This window comes from Mustela nivalis (assembly GCF_964662115.1).
Source record: "Mustela nivalis genome assembly, chromosome: 12".
Classification (NCBI taxonomy): domain Eukaryota; kingdom Metazoa; phylum Chordata; class Mammalia; order Carnivora; family Mustelidae; genus Mustela; species Mustela nivalis.
Window position 1 is genome coordinate 82,772,233 of NC_139031.1, and position 19,472 is coordinate 82,791,704.

A 19,472-nucleotide genomic window follows, 5' to 3' on the forward strand; every position below is an offset into this window, starting at 1 on the left:
TTTCCAGCTCTGCCCCTGTCTTGCTGTAGGGTTTGGGAGCCAACCACTTGCGTCTCTTAGATGTTCTCTATTTTGCCATGTGAAAAAGAATGTTGCATGCTTGTTTTCTCTCTTCTTATGAATTAACCTTATTAATTCTTTCAAAAAGGCTGTGTTTAGGCTTAAAAGTCAGACCTGTATCTGAGTACTGACTCTTCCATTTAAAATTTGTCTGTGATGAAACCAATGATCTTAATATAGTATGCCTTCAGTAAATGGTATGGTTAGTATTAGTTCACGTTTTAATTTAAAAAAATGGTATTGGTGTCAGTAACCATCAAAATAGTTTATGAAGTGAAAGAGGTTGAAAATGTAGCAAGAGCTTTCTAAAAATGATAAAGATGGGACATTTGGGAAAGTTTTCAAATCATGGGAGTTCTTCTTTCACAGATAATAATGGAGTTTTGATAGTGATGACTTGTTTTTCAAGAATGTAGAGAGAGATGAGGGAAGAAGTAGTTACAATGCTTAACATTTTAAAGCTCATAGATTTAACAACTCTTTTTCATTTAAGAACAGAAAAAAGTATTCATAAAATTACCACATTTGATGTATTTAGAGGTAAAAAGTGCTACAGAAAAGTTTTAAAAATCTATTTTTTTCTACTTTTAAAAGTATGTTTGGTAAAAAAGCATGCGTCTTCTATTCATTCTGAAATTTTCTAGGTTTTTTTTTTCCCCCTTAGTCCCTCAAACCTGTTGTTATAGGGACTCTCTCCTGTCAGTAGTTTATATTTAAAATCTGAAAAGCAGTTTGTTTTATAAATAAAATAACCCAGTTGCAGTGATATACTTTGTTTCCCACCCCACCTTTTTGGGGGTTAATTATGAGAGTTTATCAGTTTTACCCCAGACTTTCAGGTTCCAGGTAGAAAGATGGAGAAGATAAGAAATTAGAGAAATTTAGGCTGATGTTAACCAAACTAAGAGACAGACAATGACCCATAAATAAGTCCATTTTAAAAGGAATCTTTACAACATTCACAATGAAAGTCATCCTGACCACCTTTGTCTGCAGAGGAAGTGGGATTAATGCTCTATGGCCTGAGCCTCTTACTTGATTTGATATATGAGAAACAGAGTGAAACAGGAGTGTTTTGGTGAGTTTGCCCTGCAACCTATGTAGTTGTTTTAGAAAATTATTTATTTGCTAACGGAGTAGTTTTTCTTCTTTCCTCCTTTAAAAGCTTAAATTTCTACAAGATTGTAGTGGAAATAAACTTGAATGTCTGGTCTCAGGCACCTAAAAGACTATTCCATTGAAAAGAAACATTAGTTGAAATTCAAATGTTCCCTTTTTTTATTATCGTTCTTTTCCACCACCACCCCTCCCTCCCCAGCACACATACAAGGTACAACTGAAAGCACAAGAGCTTAGGATTCTAGTTTAGTCACAGTGATCAGGGAAATCACAACTCCTATAATATGATGAGGGAGCAGTGTGTGAAATACCACGGTGGTTAAGAGCATGGGCTCTTGTCACTGAAGTAAAGCTAGATTCCAACACTTGTGCTAGTGGTTACTTGAGGAAAATTTTAAAATTGGAGTTCTAATAATACCTCATAAAGTTGATATGTAGATTAAGGGATCATCTCAGCTGTCTTGCTCTCAGTAAATGCTCAATTAATGGTGAACATTGTCTACAAAGTTTACTACTCATTTTTCTGATATTGGATAAGCTGACTAGGGCTATTTGCCGAACAAGTTCATAATATTCTAATGACTCATGCCCTTGGCAGAAGTTAATATGAATGCCTTGGAAGTAAGAAAAGGCACTGCTGTTTATATTCTTTTAAAGTTGTTGGGTTTTTTTGTTTGTTTGTTTGTTTCATTAGAGACTGAAAGCAAGCACAATCAGGGGTAGGGTCAGAGGGAGAAGGAAGAAGCAGATTCCCACCTGAGCAGGGAATCTGATGTGGGGAACCCAGGACCCCGGGATCATGACCTGAGCTGAAGGCAGATGCTTAACTGACTGAGCCATTCAGGCGCGCTGCACTGCTGGGTAAATAAAGTGTGCTAAGGAGTTAAAGACAGTGTTCCAGGAGCATTGCTACTCTTTCAGTCATATTTCAAATAACCCCTGGTACTTTTCATTTTCTTGCATTAATAAACTTTTTAAAATCTATTATAGGCTCTATTCTTGTCAAGGTCGCATCTTCTCTTCAAGCTCATTTACAGTTATTGGGAAGAGAGGTTGATGTGAACTCAGAAGTCCATGTTCAAGAAATGACTGAAGTTCATAAAGACGATGCTGTAATAATTACTGGTAAGAATAACACATTTTACTATGTGAGATGAATAGTCATCCTCCATACATAGGTAGAAATATGGTATGCTTTACTGCAGTTTTACTCTTTTATTCCTTTCCATTGTCACATTTTGGTGTTTGACACTCTTTTCTTCCAACTGCATATCAGTAAGTAGCACAGTGTAGGCATTTAGTTTTGAAACACTCCCTAGATGACACTGGATAAAATCAGTTTAAAAAATTCTCTATCTCCAGGAGATGTTTGCACACCCATGTTTACAGCAGCATTACTCACAGTAGCAAAAAGGTAAAAGCAACCCAAATGTCTATTGATAGATAAATGGATAAGTGAAATGTGGTATATACATAAAGTGGAATATTATTTGGCCTTAAAAAGGAAGGAAATCTTGTCACATGATGAAACATGGATGAACCTTCAGGACATCATGCTAAGTGAAATAAACCAGTCACAAAAAGACAAATACTGTATGATTCCTCTTATATGTGATATCTAAAGTAGTCAGATTTATAGAAACAGAAAGCAGGGGAAGGGGAGAATGGGAAGTTATTCAAAGAACATATATAGCATTCTAGTTTTGCAAGATGAAAAAGTTCTGGAGATCTGTTGTACAGTGATGTGAGTATACTTAACACTACTGAACTATAACTTAAAAATGATTGAGATGGTACATTTTATGCATTTTTTACTATAATTAAAAAATTTTTAAGACCATAATTTTTTTTTTCCTGGTATAGCTGCTTTCTAACTCTTGGCCTTAAATATCATCTAAATATATGTGTATAACAACACTCAAAGTTAACTTTGTATGATTGGAATAAACACAAATTTGGTTTGGTATTATGCACATTATAAACTTGCTTTTTTAATAGAACAAATTCTCAGTCCCAGAAATATGAATGGCTTTTGCACAATTTTTCTGATTACCTCTGGCTGCACTGTTGGCTGATACTACTTTTTAAAATATTTATTGTATACATATAAATACTAAATACATGTACACAATACCAAAAAAAAAAAAAAGGTGGGGGGAATTAATGGCTGGTGAAGTTTTCCTTCAGATCTTACCAGAATGGCATTGAGAAGGACATTGAAAAAATGTGTGGTGGTAGTGATGGTGCCAATGAAGTGTCTTCATAGATCAGTTTCATTTTCAAATACAGGCATACCTCAAAGATCTTGTATGTTCTGATCCACACTACTGCAATGAAGCAACTCAAATGAATATTTTCAGTTTCCTAGTACATATAAAAGCTACATTTATACTATGCTATAGTCTGTTAAAGTATACAGTAGCACTGTGTCTAAAAAAACAATGCAGATACCTTAATTAAAAATGCTTTGTTGCAAAAAAAAAAAATTGCTAATCATCATCTGAGCTTTTGGTGAGTCATAATCTTTTTGCATTGATGTTGATGGTTGGTGACTGGTAAGGGTTGCTGAAGGTTGAAGGTTGTGATAGCTATGGCAATTTCTTAAGATAAAACAGTAATGAAGTTTGCAGCATTGATTCTTCCTTTCACAAATGATTTCTCTGTAATGCATAATGCTGTTTGAGAGCATTTACACACAGAACTTTCAGAATTAGAATCAATCCTCTCAAATTCTGCTGCTGCTTTATCAAGTAAGTTTGTGTAATATTCTAAATTCTTTGTTGTCATTCCCACAGTCTTTATAACATCTTCACCAGGAATGGATTCTGTCTTGAGAAACCACTTTATTTGTCCATAAAAAGCTTCTCTTCATCCATTAAAATTTTATCTCCTGAGATTGCAGCAGTTCAGTCACAGCTTCGGACTCTACTTCTGCTTCTGTTTCTTTTCCTCTTTCTACTACATTTGCATTTACTTCCCCCACTAAAGTCTTGAACCCTTCAAAGTCATCCATGAATCAGCTTCTTCCAAACTCCTGCTAATATTGATACTTTAACTCTTCCCCATGAATCATGAGTGTCCTTAATGGCAGCTAGGGTAATTAATCCTTTTCAGAAGGTTTTTAATTTATTTTGCCCAGATGCATCAGAGAAATTACTTTCTATTGCAGGTATAGCTTTATGAAATGTATTTCTTAAATAATAAGACTAGAAAGTTGAAATGACTCCTTGATCCATGCACTGCAGGATGGGTGTTGTGTTAGCAAGCACAAGAACATTAATCTCATTGTACATCTCATCAGAGCTCTTGGGTGACCGCTGCATTGTCAATGAGCAGTCATATTTTGAAAGGAATCTTTTTTTTTTTGAACAATAGGTCTCAACAGTGGGCTTAAAATATTTAGTAAACCATGTTGTAAACAGATGAGATATCATCCAGGTTTTGATGTTCCATTGATTGAGCCCAGTCAGAGTAGGTTTAGCAAAATTTTTAAGAGCCGTAGGATTTCCAGAGTGGTAAATCAGCATTGGCTTCAACTTAAAAGTTACCAGCTGGATTAACCTCTATGAGGAGAGTCAGCCTGTCCTTTGAAGTTTTGAAGCCAGACGTGGACTTCTCCTCTCTAGCTATGAAATTCCTAGGTGGCATTTTCCTCCAATATAAGGTGTTTGTATACATTGAAAATTGGTTGTTTACTGTATCACCTTCATTAATGATCTTACATAGATCTTTTGGATAATTTCCTGCAGCTTCTGCATTAGCCCCTTGTGCCTCACCCTGCACTCTTATGTTATGGAGACAGCTTCTTTCCTTAAACGTCATGAATCAGCCTCTGCTAGCATCAAACCTTTTTCATTCAGCTTTCTCACCTCGGCGTTCATAGACTTGAAGTGTGTTAGGGCCTTGCTCTGGATTAGGCTTTGGCTTAAGGGAATGTTGTGGTTGGTTGGATCTTCTATCCAGACTGTTAAAACTTTCTCCATATCAGTAATAAGGCTGTTTCACTTTCTTACCATTTGTGTGTTCACTGGTCATACTTTCAATTTTTCTTAAAGAACTTTTCTTTTGCATTCACAACTTAGCTAACATTTTGGCACACGGCACCTAGCTTTCTGCCTGTCTTGGCTTTGGACAAGGCTTCCTCACTAAGCTTAATCATTTTCAGCTTTTGATTTAAAGTAAGAGGTATGTGACTCTTATTTTCACTTAAACACTTGGAGACTATTGTAGGATTATTATTGTAGGATTATTAATTGGCCTAATATTGTTGGCACAATAGGAAAATAGGGAGGTCTAAGGAAAGAGAGAGAGAGAGAGATGGGGGACTGACCACATTTATCAATTAAGTTTGCCATCTTGTATTGGTGCCATTTATGGTGCTTCAAATCAGTCACTTTAGTAAAATCAAAGACCACTGATCACAAATCATCATAATACATATAATAATAATAAAAAAGTTTAAAATATGGTGAGAATTACCAAAATGTGACACACAGACACAAAGTGAGCCACTGCAGGGTTGCCACAGATCTTCAGTTTGTGAAAAATGTAGTGTCTACACAGCACGAGAGAGCAAAGTGCAATAAAGCAAGGTATGCCTTTATTCATTTTGTGTGTCATAAAAGTCTAAAAAGTAACTTGTTAAAAATCATAGAATCTTAACAAAAAGCATAACAAGTAGCAAAAATAAGACCTATACACATACCCACCCTTAAATGTAACTCAGTAGCTGATAGGTAGACTCTTAGTGACATAGTGAAAATTTGATGAAAATGTAACTGTATTAAATGTACTAAGAATCAACTTCTTATGATCTAATCATTTGATTTTAGTAAGGAGGCAATAGAGTTAGCTTTTTTGGTCCCCAATCTAAAGCAATAATGTAAATTTGTTTAATAATGTTCTGAATGATAGCATAATCAAATTATTTTGTATATATTAAGAATTTTTGAATTAGAAATTTAAGTTACTTTGTCATTTTTTTATTGTTACTTGTAGAATCTTGTGCCTTCCTGAAATTTACATTTAGTTTTAATTTGCTTTTAAAGCCCTATTTTCAACATTTCAGCCATTAAGAAAAAAAACCTCATTAAATCCTTTAAGAATACTTACTAGTCCTGTGACTGGATAAAATCAGTACCTGCAGACCTGATCTCTTTTTTTCTTACCCATTCTTATTCTACTCAGCCAGTACCACCTCAAGCATAATCTATTTAAAAACAAACATCATCTTTCCTTTGCATAACCCCTGCTTCTGACTTCTCTATTTTCTTTTATTTGGTCAATCACTCAACAAACTTGTATTAATTATTGAGCCAAACACTGCTAGAAACTAGGAATGAAAGGTATCCTCTGAGAAGGTTACATCCTAGTAAGGCAAGACAAATCAGTGAACATAGTAAAGTGGAATGAATGTATTAAATGTATGTATACGGTAGAGTGAAAGCACATGACACATCTAAATTAGACTAGCATTGTGAGTTTGAGGAAGTGAGAGAAGTGCAGCATAGCTAGAGTACAGAGAGTAGGGAAAGTGGCATAAAGGAAGGCTGGAAACTTTGGGAGGGGTCAGATCATATAGGACTGATTTGGATTTTATACTAAGTGCATTGCAAAGACACCAAAAGGGTTTCATCTGGGTTTATACAACCAAATCGGTGCATTACAAATGTGCACTAAATTTTGAGTGGAGAAAGATTGTAAGGGACAATGGTGAGTAAAGGAAAATCTAATTAGCATGTTACTGCAGTAAGTCAGGAGAAAGAGGTTAGTGGCCTGGACTCCGCTGCAAGCTATCTTAAAATCAACAAACAAACATATAAGCCTTCAATAAATTTTGGTTGAGGAAATAGGTAATTGGATGCTGTGAGAAAGATAGATGTTTACTTTATTGGTTATTATGAGGCTTCTCAAAGTATTTGTTTTCTAGTCCCTCCTTCCTTCCTAAACCAGGAAGGCCCAAATTGCAGAATGAATTTTATTTCCTGCCCACAGCGTAAGAATCTAGGAACTAATCATCAGAATTTTTTTGTAGAGTACCACATAACATTAGCCCCAGTTGTATCTATAGATTGTCTCTCATTAGTTTAAATCTATTAGAGTAATTGTGCAGAGGGATCTCAGATAAAAACAGAGCAGTTCCTTTGGAGAGAGCTGTGTGAACAAGTGACTGAGTTTATAGAAGCTTTCATATTTCATTTTAATTCTAAAACTGTTTGGTGCCCCGAAGGCCACAGACCTTATTTATCAAATGGATGGAAAAATTTTTTTCAAAGTTTATTTGACAGAGATCACAAGTAGGCAGAGAGGCAGGCAAAGAGAGTGGTGGGGGGAGCATGTTCCCTGCTGAGGAGAGCCTGATGCAGGGCAGAATCCCAGGACCTCAAGACCATGACCTGAGCCGAGGCCAGAGGCCTAACCTACTGAGCCATCCAGGCGCCCCCTGGATGGAATAATTTGAGGGGCCTTTTTCAAGAAAATCAGGGCAAATTTCTTTTTCTGTGGAGATTTCCAACATGAAACCCAATTTTGGAAATAATGAGCAGCTTTATATGTGAGTTGTTATTATAGGCAGCTGAGTTCAGCTCATCTGGGCCTTCCTTACAGAGCCTATGAGGCATAGAAACAGAAATACCTTCACTGCTAAAAAGTCTAGGTTATATCTGTAGCATGACTTTTGCATGATTTCTGCAAGAAACCAGGCCCGTAAAAATTAGTCCCTAGGGCTCAGGCTTCCCACAGGGTTTGATGTGTCAACCCTGTAATTTTATTTGATTTCCTGCTTCATGGTTTCCTTCGTTTTTGCTGTCACTAATAACTGTACCTTGTACAATTCTTAAAGTGATTTATAAGTATTATATGCTATTCGGAGGTCAAAAGAAAGCCCGGGACTCTCAGGCTGAAACATGTATTTACTTTAAAAGCTGTGCACAGTGTATATTCTTTGGGGTGCATTTTTTAATCCTTATAAGATCCTTGATTCCAAGTTTTGTGCTCTACCCATTTATGGCAAATTTAATGAGTGGTGAGTGTTTAGGTAACATATTTCTTAGAAGAAATTGACTTCTCTGTTAGGTTTTAGTCTTGGTTTATCAACTTAGATATGAAACCTCACTGTGTATATCAAGACATTCTGTGAGCCCAAAACTGCATGCGGTACAAAATCCTTTTGTCTTAAAGCCCCCAGTTTAGATGTTAGAGAGTATTAGAGATGAAGCATGTCACCAGCCAAATGATGTTTGCCCTTGTCTGCTTAGTAGAGGAGGTGATACTGTGTTCTCTTTATTTTAGTCAAACTGGAAATGTAAAGCATATAAAAAAATGAATTCATTTGGAATTAGACAACCAAGTCAAAAGAGAGTTCTGTGCTTTTAAGCCAGAGAGTTATACAGTTGAGGGTATTGTGATTTACAATGGAAAACTGGTGCATGGGTTGGAAAAGAGGATAAGATGGTTCTAAGCCCCCAGAATCTAGTGATGGTGTTTTCCCTCCAAAGGGGGAAAAATACCTAGTTTTTTGATATGACTCATAGAAATAATTCTTTTTTTAGAGCACACTGAAGTTTGAGTTTTCTCCAAGCTTATAGCGCATGGATTTGTCAGTTACGTAAATGTGCTTTAAGATGACATGGAAGAAATTCAGTAAGAGAATGAAGAGTGCTATAGGCTTATGGCTGTCTACTTAAAAATACTTTGACAGGGAGCTAATGTGGAAAAACTGCCTTCAGATTGTTTGTGCTTTTAATTGTTTGTGCTTTTTGTTTCCCCATCATTTTTTAAAGTGTAAGATACTGAGAATGTCATAGATAATTAGACATCAACTTTGTTAATGTTTACCAAAAAGACCAGGTTTTGTTTCTTTTCATCTACAAACATTACCTGTAAGGCTAGACAGTAAATATGTTAGATGTTGCAGGCTACATATTAAAAAAATGTTTTTTTAATAACCCTTTAAAAATGTAAAAGTCATTCTTAGTTCTTAGGTCATAAAAGCAGGCCTCAGGCCAGATTCAGCCTGTGGGCTATAATTTCTTACCATCTAGACTAGAGATTAAAGTGCAGGCCCTAATCTTAGAGCATATCAATTCTGTTTTTAAGGCTTGGGGATTTTGTTTGTTTTTGTTTTTGTATTTATTGTAGTCATTTAAGAAATACCGAACCATAGCCAAATCTTATCCTGAATGATATCTCCCCAGGAATGAGGAAAAAATGATTTATGCCCATAAAATTGTGATTATATAAGATTTAAGAAACAGTGCAACCATAGAATATATATATATATATTGTGGCAAATAAAAACACAAAATGTTCAGCATCACTAGCCATTAGTGAAGTGCAAATTAAAATCAGAATGAGATACTACCTATTAGAATGGGTAAAATAAAAAATACTGATAATACCAAATGCTGGCAAGTATGTGGAAAGATTGGATTTCTCCTACATTGCTGTTAGAAATGTAAAATGATATACCTACTCTAAAATTCAGTCTGGCAGTTTGTTGAAAAACTAAACTTAAAACTACCATATGACCCAACAATTACACTCCTAGACATTTGTCTTGGACAAATAAAACTTAAAGTTTCATATAAAAACCTGTACACAAATATTTATAGCTTTATTTGTAATACCCAAAGCAAGAAATGATGAGAATACCCTTCTGTTAGTAAATGGTTACACAGACTGTAGTATGTCTATATAATGGAATACTATTCAACAATAAAAAGGAATGATACAAGTGTACCTGGGTGGCTCAGTCAGTTAAGCATCTGCCTTCAGGTCAGGTCATGATCCCAGGGATTGGCCCCACATCTACCCTCTGCTCTGTGAGGAGCCTACTTTTCCCTTTCCCTCTGCCTGCTTCTCCCTCTGGTTGTGTTCACTTGCTTGCTCTCTGTCAAATAAATAAATAAATAAAATCTTAAAAAAAAAAAAAAAAGAATGATCTATTGATAAATATAACTTAGATGGAACTAAAGGGCAGCATGCTGAATGAAAAAAGCCAGTCTCAAAATGTCATACACTGTATGGTTCCATTTATATGACATTTTTAGAGTGACAGTATTATAGAAATTGAGACTAGACAAGTAGCTTCTCAAGGTTAGGGAAGGAGATGGAGGATAAGACTATAAAGAGACATCATAAAGGACACTTGCTTTGTGGTGATAGAATAGTTCCATATCTTGATTAATGTTGTAAATCTATAAGGATAAGACTATAAAGAGACATCACAAAGGACACTTGCTTTGTGGTGATAGAACAGTTCTATATCTTCATTTAATGATGTCATAAATCTATACATGTGATAAAATGTCATAATAGTAAACACAAAAAGTGTATGCAAAAATGATGAAATCTGAGTAAGGTCTGTAGTCTGATTAATTGTACTTTGCCAACCAATTATTTGGTTTTGGTAATACAATATGATTATGAGACCATTGGGAGAACTGGGTTAATGGGTGCTCAGGACCTCTGTGAACTATTTTTGCAACTTGTTATGAGTCTTTATTATTTCAAAATAAGAAGTTAGTGTAATAGAGGGAATGAGAGAGAGAAAGACAATGGGGAGAGGGAGAAAGAAACAATGGAAGTTTCCAGTCAAGAAATAGAATAAAACTGATAAAAAATACAAATCAGTGGACTGATTTACCCTTTTATCTAAAACAACAACAACAACAAAATTTTGTAAACAGAAAGCACGAGTAAACAGTTTCTAAGACATTATATATCAGGAAAGGAGAGAAAGTGATCACTGAGGGATGGGAAATAAACCAAATGAGCCCCTGCCTAGTCCTACGAGAGTCTCCAGGTTGTGGTACACAGGGAGAAGGAACCACTGTGGAACCCAGCAGACTCCCAGAGTTGAGGAGACCATGATGAGAGTCCAGACCAAGACAGTGAGAGTTCATAGGACAAAGTACCAGAGGAAAAAGAACCTTGGTGTTTGCACCAGTGCAAGAACACTGCGAGACTGGAAAAAAACATAACTTACAGGGCATTGGGTAGAACACTTAGTTGTTAGAAACAGTTGTCCCTAGACTGAATATTTCTCTAGAACTGCCTAACAAATCACTAAAGCAAGAGATAAAAGGCTTAAACTGTTTCCAAGTAACGTAACTGCATCCCTGAACCAAGCTCAAGATTTACAATATCTGGTATTCAAAGATGATCAGACATGCAAAAAGGCAAGAAAATATAACCCATAATAAAGGGAATATCAGTTGAAATCCATCTAGAACAGATACAGATGTCTGAATTAGCAGAGAAGGAAAATAAGAGAGTTATTATAACTGTATTCTACCTGTTCGAATATAGCATAAAGTTAACTAAAGATGAAGACATGAAAGATGTAAAAAAGATCAAAATTGGATTTCTAGAAATGGAAACTGCAATGTCTGAACTGAAAAATACAGTGGATGGGATTAAACAAAAGATTTGAGGAACAGTCTTTCTGAGAATTTCTTGGGCAAAACGGATTGGCTACTTGCTCAAAACCTAGAGTACTGTTGACTTTGTTATTAGTCCAGGTAATTGAGAGAAAATATAAATGATGGAAACATTAAAACTAGCTCAAAAATATTTTCTTGTCGGTAATGATAAGATGCCTGGAGTTACATTTTTGTCAAGGGGAGACTGTAAACAGTTATTGAATGTTGACAACATTAAAACATTTGGTTATAGAATTGTGTGTGGCTAGAGGTTTTATTTGTGAAAAGTATGCCTTAAAATAATAAAATTTCATGTTTCATAGGTGTATGATTTACTTTCCTAGCCATTTGGTAAACTTTTTGAGGATATTAGCATGTCTTTGTACATCTTTTGAGTGTAAAGATATAAACTACGTTAGCATGGTGCTTCCCAATAGTGGATGGTCAGTAGTGTATAAAAATGTAAAAGAGGGAATCCTCCAACCGTGAACATTGAAGTTAAATATGCTGCTAATAAGGCAGGCACGGAAATTATCTTCTGAACCAAATGTTTAAATAAAGTCTGTTATAAGGGTTGGGAGAGGGAGGTGGAGTTTTCAGAACAAGGGAGTGGAAAGGAGAAGCTCACCTTAGTTAAGAAGCTTTTTAAGCCTATTTTTAAACCAGAGAATTTAATTTTGTAAAGTATTACTTAGAGGCCTATCTTTGTGCACAGCTAGTGCTGATTAGATCAGGTATATTTGGGGTTAAATAATGATTAATGCTTCTCAACTAGGTATTTCGGGGAAAATAAATAAAAGAACTTGAAAATTCATATATTTATATGGTTGGATTTGGACAGGGCAGACTTAGAGAGCAAACACTGGAGTTTAAAAACGTGTTCTGAGGGGTACCTGGGTGGCACCGTCAATTAAGTGTCCAGCTCTTGGTTTCAGTTCAGGTTATGATCTCAGGGTCCTAAGATTGAGCCCCACATTGGGCTCTGTGCTCAGCACAAGGTCTGCTTCAGATTCTCTCTCTCCCTCTTCCTCTACCCATACTGCTCGTGCATGGGCCTCTTAAATAAATAAATAAATAAATAAATAAATATTTTTAAAGACACCCAAAACCATGTCCTGAAAACAAACTTTTCCTCCCACTTAATGGAAGCCAAACTATATAGAGATAAGATAGTCATTTCACATTTTTGCCAAATACAACATTATCCTTGGCAAAGGGAATTAAATTTACTTAATTTGTTTTGTTGTTTTCTGCAACTGCAAGTTCCAATATGTGTTGCAAGATTTTTGTAGGAGGGAATTTATAAACTTCACAAATTAGAAGTAGAGTCTCCACAGATTCAGGCCAACCAAAGTATGAAGATCTTTGGGTAAATTACTTATAGGCAAAATAGGGAAAGCTATTTTCAAGCAACCTAAATGGAATTGTTTAAACTGTCTTTCTTTTTGAGTATTGTTTTTAGGCTAAAATTGCTATGTGTTCATTTTGTTAGTAGCAGTAGCATTATGTGCAGTATAAGGGCCAAGGGCAGGCTGTCCCAAGATGGACTACTTTGGGATCAAGATTATTTCAAGTCAAAAGTAATCAAAACCTAGCAGAATGCAGGTAAAGCTGTCTGCCTCCTCCTCAGCTGCATAAATTTACATTGGAAAGGAGAGTCTGAGCCAGCAAGAGAGCTATTAACAGAGACTCCCCTTTACCTAAGAAACTTATCTGCATAATGGGACAACTTTTGTTTCTCAAAACATCTCCCTTCACTTTCCTGCTAATGGTCTTCTCCCCTTTGTATCAGGCCGATCCCTCTCCTTAGCCTATATAAACTTCATATTGCCTCATTGTCTTTGGGATTTCATATCTGTGGATTCCTCGTGTACACCTATTAAATTTTATATTTTCCTGTAAATCTGTCTCATATGAGTTTGGTTCTAAGTCCAGCTAGAAGAACCCTAGGGCAGGGGAAGGCCTTCCACCCTTACTGTAGCCTCTACTGCTCCAAAAGGAAATGAGTAGATTGGTTTATCTTTCCATAAGCAAGAAAAGCATGACTGCGGATGCAATGAATAAGAATATTAAAGAAAAAAAACCTTAGATAGTTGGGAAAGCCTTACTGTTGTTTATACTTTGCTATTGATGCCAAATGGTGTGAAAAAATAATAAAGGTGGGGTCCCTGGGTGGCTCAGTCAGTTAAGCGGCTGCCTTCAGCTCAGGTCATGATTTCAGGGTTGGTATCAAGCCTCTCATCGTCAGACTCCCTGCTCAGCAGAGAGCCTGCTTCTCCCTCTCCCTCTGCCTGCTGCTCTGCCTACTTGTGCGTGCTCTCTCTCTCAAATAAATAAACATTTCTAAAAAATAATAATAGTAATAATAAAGTTAGAGCAACCAACACTTAGGATTTCCAGTTCTTTCCTCGACATTTATTTGAATTACTAGGGAAAAAATTCTGTGTTATAGAAAGACTCTTGGGTGCAGGTACCTCAAAATTGTGACCTACCAAATGCAGCACAGGCACAAAAAGGACATTTAAATTGACAAATCTGAACCCCTTAATAATGAAGAGTTGGAAGAAAAAAAGAAGCTCCCATGAAATAACAAAATTCAGCTAGGTAAATTTGAAAATCTAAGTGGCTTTATTAAATAATTTATGAATTGGGCAGCACCTCACCTAGTGAGTAGAGAGGCACACCAAGGAGTTGTACAAAATGGAAGGTTTTTCCAGAGGAGAATGGGGGTAAGAAAGTTATTAGCGAAAGAAAAAGATTATTCCATGCTAGGCCCTTTCTAGATTGAAAAAGCAAAGTGGTCTTATAATTCAAATGACCTCATCTTCCTCTGGGATGGAAGGATGGAGAGGGCCCTTGTGGCAAACTCATTGGCACTGACTGAAAAATTCCTGATGGACCAGCTAAGACTACATTTCTGGGGGAGTTTGAAACTGCAATTAGATTTTGTATTAAACACCTGTTTGGGAACTTGGCCTAAGTGACACCATTTGGGCTTGGGATGGTTTTTTTTATTTTGGGGGGTTTTGGGGTGTGTGGGGGGGGTTGTTTTTTGTTTGTTTGTTTTTTGGGTTTTTGTTTGTTAGTTTTACATTTCTAATACATGGATTTACCAAAAGGAATGAGATTTAACCAGTTTACTGAGAAGTAGAGTAACAATAGTATATAATAATAATAATATAGAGTAATAATTCTAAGGTAGAGAATACATAAATAATTCCAATACATTGAAATACAGCAAGAAAAGTGGAAAGAAAAACTCCAGAGGAAGTCATTGGATACTTGAAAGATGCAATTAACTCTAAAACATAGATAGATGAGATTATGACTCAGATGAAAGGAGAGGCAAGAACTCAGAGAAGAATTTGTATCAAAGAAGCACTTGACAGGAAGACTGGATGGTACAAAGCACCTTTTCATCAGCTAGGAACATCACAAGGTACTAACAAAGGAAAAAGCTATACTAAAGAAAAGAATTGTTTCCTGATTTTTGTGCTTGGAGTCCGCAAAGAAAATATGTATGAAGAATTGAGACAGTGTATTCACAAGTCTTTTCAGTTCAGATTTGACTGGTCTCTTAAATCCAGAATGGCAATGGAGCTTAAGAGGACATATAACACATTAATTACCTTGATCGAAAGAAAAAAACATGGAACTAGAAGAGAGATGGGAAATGAACCAGGTGAGCTCTATGCCTGCTACAGCATATTACCTGGAGGGAGTTTCCACGGTGCAGGGCAGGAAGGGGTAATACAGACAGAGCCCGACAGACTCCTGACAAGGAAGAGACTAAGTATCTGGGGAGACCAGGACTGCTAGATTTCCCAAGAGAGAATTCAAGAGAGGAGGGAGCTGCACAGGGTGCCTGAGAGCATTCAGCAAAGTACTGATCAGCATGTGTGTCAGGAAACTACCTGATACCTGCCAGAGTGTGATTGAACCTCAAAATGATTATGCTGAGTGAAAGCACCTAGACTTTATATATATATATATATATATATATATACACATACATGTATAGATGTATATGGTTATGTGTGTGTGTGTATATATATATATACAGATATGTACACACATACATATACATATATATACATATACACACACATAGAAGTGGTTTTATTCCATTCATTAAAATTTTAGAAAATACAACTAATCTGTAGTGACACAAAGTAGATCAGTGTTTAGGATGTTGGGGGGGACTGTCTGGAGGTGACAGGTAGGGAAGGGACAGGAGGAAGAGATGACAAAGGAGTATGAGGCAACTTGTAGGAGTGATGGATATGATCATTATTTTGATTGAAGAGATGGTTTCACAGAGTTTTACATATGTCAGACCTTACTATATTGCATATGTTAAGCACTTAGAGTTTGTCAGTTGTACTTAAACCTCTTTAAAGCCAGCATACCAAAAAGACCCACAAAAATCCAAAAACAAATAAAGAGTAGCTTCCCTTTCAGTTGTTCTGAGAGAATGAAAAGAAGGAACAAGCCCAGGTAACCCCTTTGCAACTCTCCCAACTCATATTATCTTTTTTAAGACTTTTGTGGTTACAAAGTATTTTTCAGTTTCAGAAATGTGTGGTTAGGATCTATGTAGTCAAATACTGCTCTTGTCAATGAAGATGTAACTGTGTAATTTTGTGTTTCAGGGCTCATGAATCAAGCAAGCAAACATGAAAAATGGATTAAGGCTGATGCCCCAGAAGGCACTGTAAATCTTAGAAGTCAAAGCTGGTTTCAGTCCCTAAAATTGCAGGACTGAGAATGATTTGAATTGTATTTATAATTTTGAGCAATGATTAGCAGATCTGTGACTACAAAAATGCAAACACCACAGTTCGTATAAATGCTGAAAACAACAAACCGGAATGAATACTGGTGAATTGTCTTGTGGGAGCCTTTTCAAAATTTGTATTTAGCTATTATATTTGTTTCCTATTGCTCTGTCATGAAATTACCACAAACTTACTGTCTTAAAGTCACACTTTTAGCTCACAGTTGTGTGGATCAAGAGACCTGCATGGCTAGGTTCTCTGCTCAGGGTGGACAGGGCTGGACTCGGCATTACCCAGGCTTGTTCTCATCTAGATGCTCTGGGTGGGGAAGTCTACTTTCAAGTCTGTTTATATTGGCAAGATCCAATTCCCTCTGACTACTACTGAGGTCTCTGTTTTCTAGCTGTCCATCAGTGATCCCTCTAAGCTTGTATAGGCCATTTGCATTCCATCTCATGTGGCCCTCTCCATCTTTAAGCCAGCAGTGATGCATTCGGATGTTTCTGGTACTTTGTATGTCTGACCTCTTTTGCAGCCAGCTGGAGAAACTGCTTTTAAAGGTCTTAACTTGATTTGATCAAGCCTGCCCAGAATAATCTTTGTTTTGCTGTATAATGTAGCATAATCATGGGAGTGCTATCTCCTCATATTTATAATTTCTGTTTACACTCAGGAGAAAGAGATTATACAAAGGCATAGGTAATGGGGAGAAGTTGTCTTAGAATGTCTTGCACCACAGCTCTCATAACATGTTTGCTATTTAGAGCCTCTTATGACAGTGTGAATTTAAGCTGGGAATAAAAACATCTAAAATGGGGGCACCTGGGTGGCTCAGTGGGTTAAAGCCTCTGCCTTCGGCTCAGGTCATGATCCCAGGGTCCTGGGATTGAGCCCCGCATCAGGCTCTTTGCTCAGCAGGGAGCCTGCTTCCTCCCCTCTCTCTCTGCCTACTTGTAATCTCTGTCTGTCAAATAAAATAAATAAAATCTTTAAAAAAAAATCTGAAATGTGATGCATTTGCTACTGATTTCTTTTTCTTTCTTTTTCTTTTTTTTTTTTTTTTTTTTTGGTGTAATTTAAGATATAATGCATTGGGAAGAGGAGAAACATTCAGTGATTTTTCACAATGAAGATTGATTTTCACTTTAACAAGTGTACTGTATAAAGTTATTTCCTGAATTCTCTTTCAAACCTTACTTGTCTACTTCTGGGACATTTAACTTATATAAGACTAAATAGTCCTATCTTTTGGATTATGTCTTTAATGATAAGGATAAATCAGTTCTTAAACAATGCTTTCTAATAAACCTTCTCAAATACTATGGTTTATAATAATCTCTTTGTTAATATTATATTTAGAGCTCTATTTTTAACTTTATAGTTATAAGACAAAAAGTGAACTTTGTGGAATATCTCAAAGTCTCCTTTAGTTCAATCTTCATGAAATCAGAATTTATAGAAGTTGGGACAATATTCATGTTTGTTTGATGTGGTTATAGTGTAAGTGTGCTAAATTATTAAGTAGAGGAAACTGTAAGGCAATGAGGCAGTTTTTATAATCTTTTTCACCCTCATGCAATTATATAAATATTTATTTTCATGACTAAAAGTAAAGTTTATGAAATTAGTCAACAACAGCCAGAAAGGTCATGAGCAGAACAGCTGTAAATTGTATTTAAAATTATTAAAAGAATTGTACATATTTGAATCACATAGTCAAGTCCAAACAGAAAGGATAAGCTGCCATATTTTAGACTCTTGAATACTCACCGATGGATAGCAAATGCTTAAGAGCTGAAGACCTAAGTAATATTTTGGTTGTTTTGAGTGCTTTGCACTGAGAACTTGAAGATTTCTCCACATGTTCATTCTGCTTCTTGGTAACCTTTTAGCTCACCTTTTCTAACATCTACCCCTTTTCTTTCATTTTTATAGTTATGAAATTTGTCTTTTCATAAAGAACAAATATGCTCCTGTTTTTGTTTAAAAGAGGATCTTTCTCAAAGAGTTTTGGAGCAAGCTTTGACAGTTAAATACCAAACACCCTGCTTGGTTTCTAGGGAACATAACAGGGTATCTTTCTCCTTACCCTTGGTCTTCCCCAAGTAGGCTATATTCCTTTAGAAAGCAGTTGTCTCTTTTATAGGTCTCTCAAGTTGTGTGCTTGAAACACTTAGGGATCAGAAGCCAGTTTTTCTGCAGCTGCCAGAAATCTCTAGATTTAGTTAAAAATTACCCCGTTAAGTCATCTTAAGTTCCTTGGCTCAGGTCTAAAAATTTCCTACTCAGCTGATTCCCCTGCTGTCCACTTCTATGGTTCTAGGAACCATTCTACAGCTAAGTAATACTTTCAAAATCAATTATTAAAAGCATTTATCTAATACAGAAAACCTTATAACAATACCTTGTGTAGCACATTTTAAACTTTTCAAAATTACTCATATTCTTTACCTTGAGTTTATCCTTACTTCAAATTTGTGGGATACAAGAAGACAGTGACTAATTTCACTTAAGAGATAAGGACCAACAGCATTTTTCACAGAACAAGCAATCCTAAGAATTTTTTTTTCGTAGAATAAACAATCCTAAAATTTGTATGGAACCAAAGTAGACCCTGAATAGCCAAAGCAGTCTTGAAAAAGAAAAACAAAACTGGATGTATCAGAATTCCAGATTTCAAATTATTTTACAAAGCTGCAGTAATCAGAACAGTATGGTACTAGCACAAAAATAAACAGAAAGACCAGAAATAAATACACAATTATATGGTCAATCTTCGACAAAGGAGGCAAAAGTATGCAATGAGGAAAAGATAGTCTCTTCAATAAATGGTGTTGAGAAAACTGGACCACTTTCCTGCACCATACACAAAATAAATTCAGATGGATTAAGGACCTAAATGTGAAACCTGAAACCATGAAAATCCTAGAAGAGCACAAGCAGTAATTTCTCTGACACTGGCTGTAAAAACATCTTTCTAGGATGTCTCCTGAGGCAAGGGGGAAAAAAGCAAATATATTGGACTACATCAAAATAAAAAGCTTCTGCATAGCAAAGGAAACAACCAACAAAACTAAAAGGCAACCTACTA

The 19,472-nt window shown here is 36.0% G+C and overlaps 1 protein-coding gene across 2 annotated transcripts in view; it reads left to right on the forward strand.

The window, feature by feature from the left end:
• Positions 1-17,381, forward strand: part of FAM185A (family with sequence similarity 185 member A) — a 52,964-nt gene extending 35,583 nt beyond the window's left edge. For both annotated transcript variants that reach the window (XM_082691924.1, XM_082691925.1), the window contains 2 exons: positions 2,170-2,304; positions 16,256-17,381. In XM_082691924.1, the coding sequence (XP_082548050.1) occupies positions 2,170-2,304; positions 16,256-16,368 (248 nt within the window). In that variant the 3' untranslated portion in view covers positions 16,369-17,381. The remainder of the gene's footprint in view (positions 1-2,169; positions 2,305-16,255) is intronic.
• Positions 17,382-19,472: the final 2,091 nt, after the last annotated feature.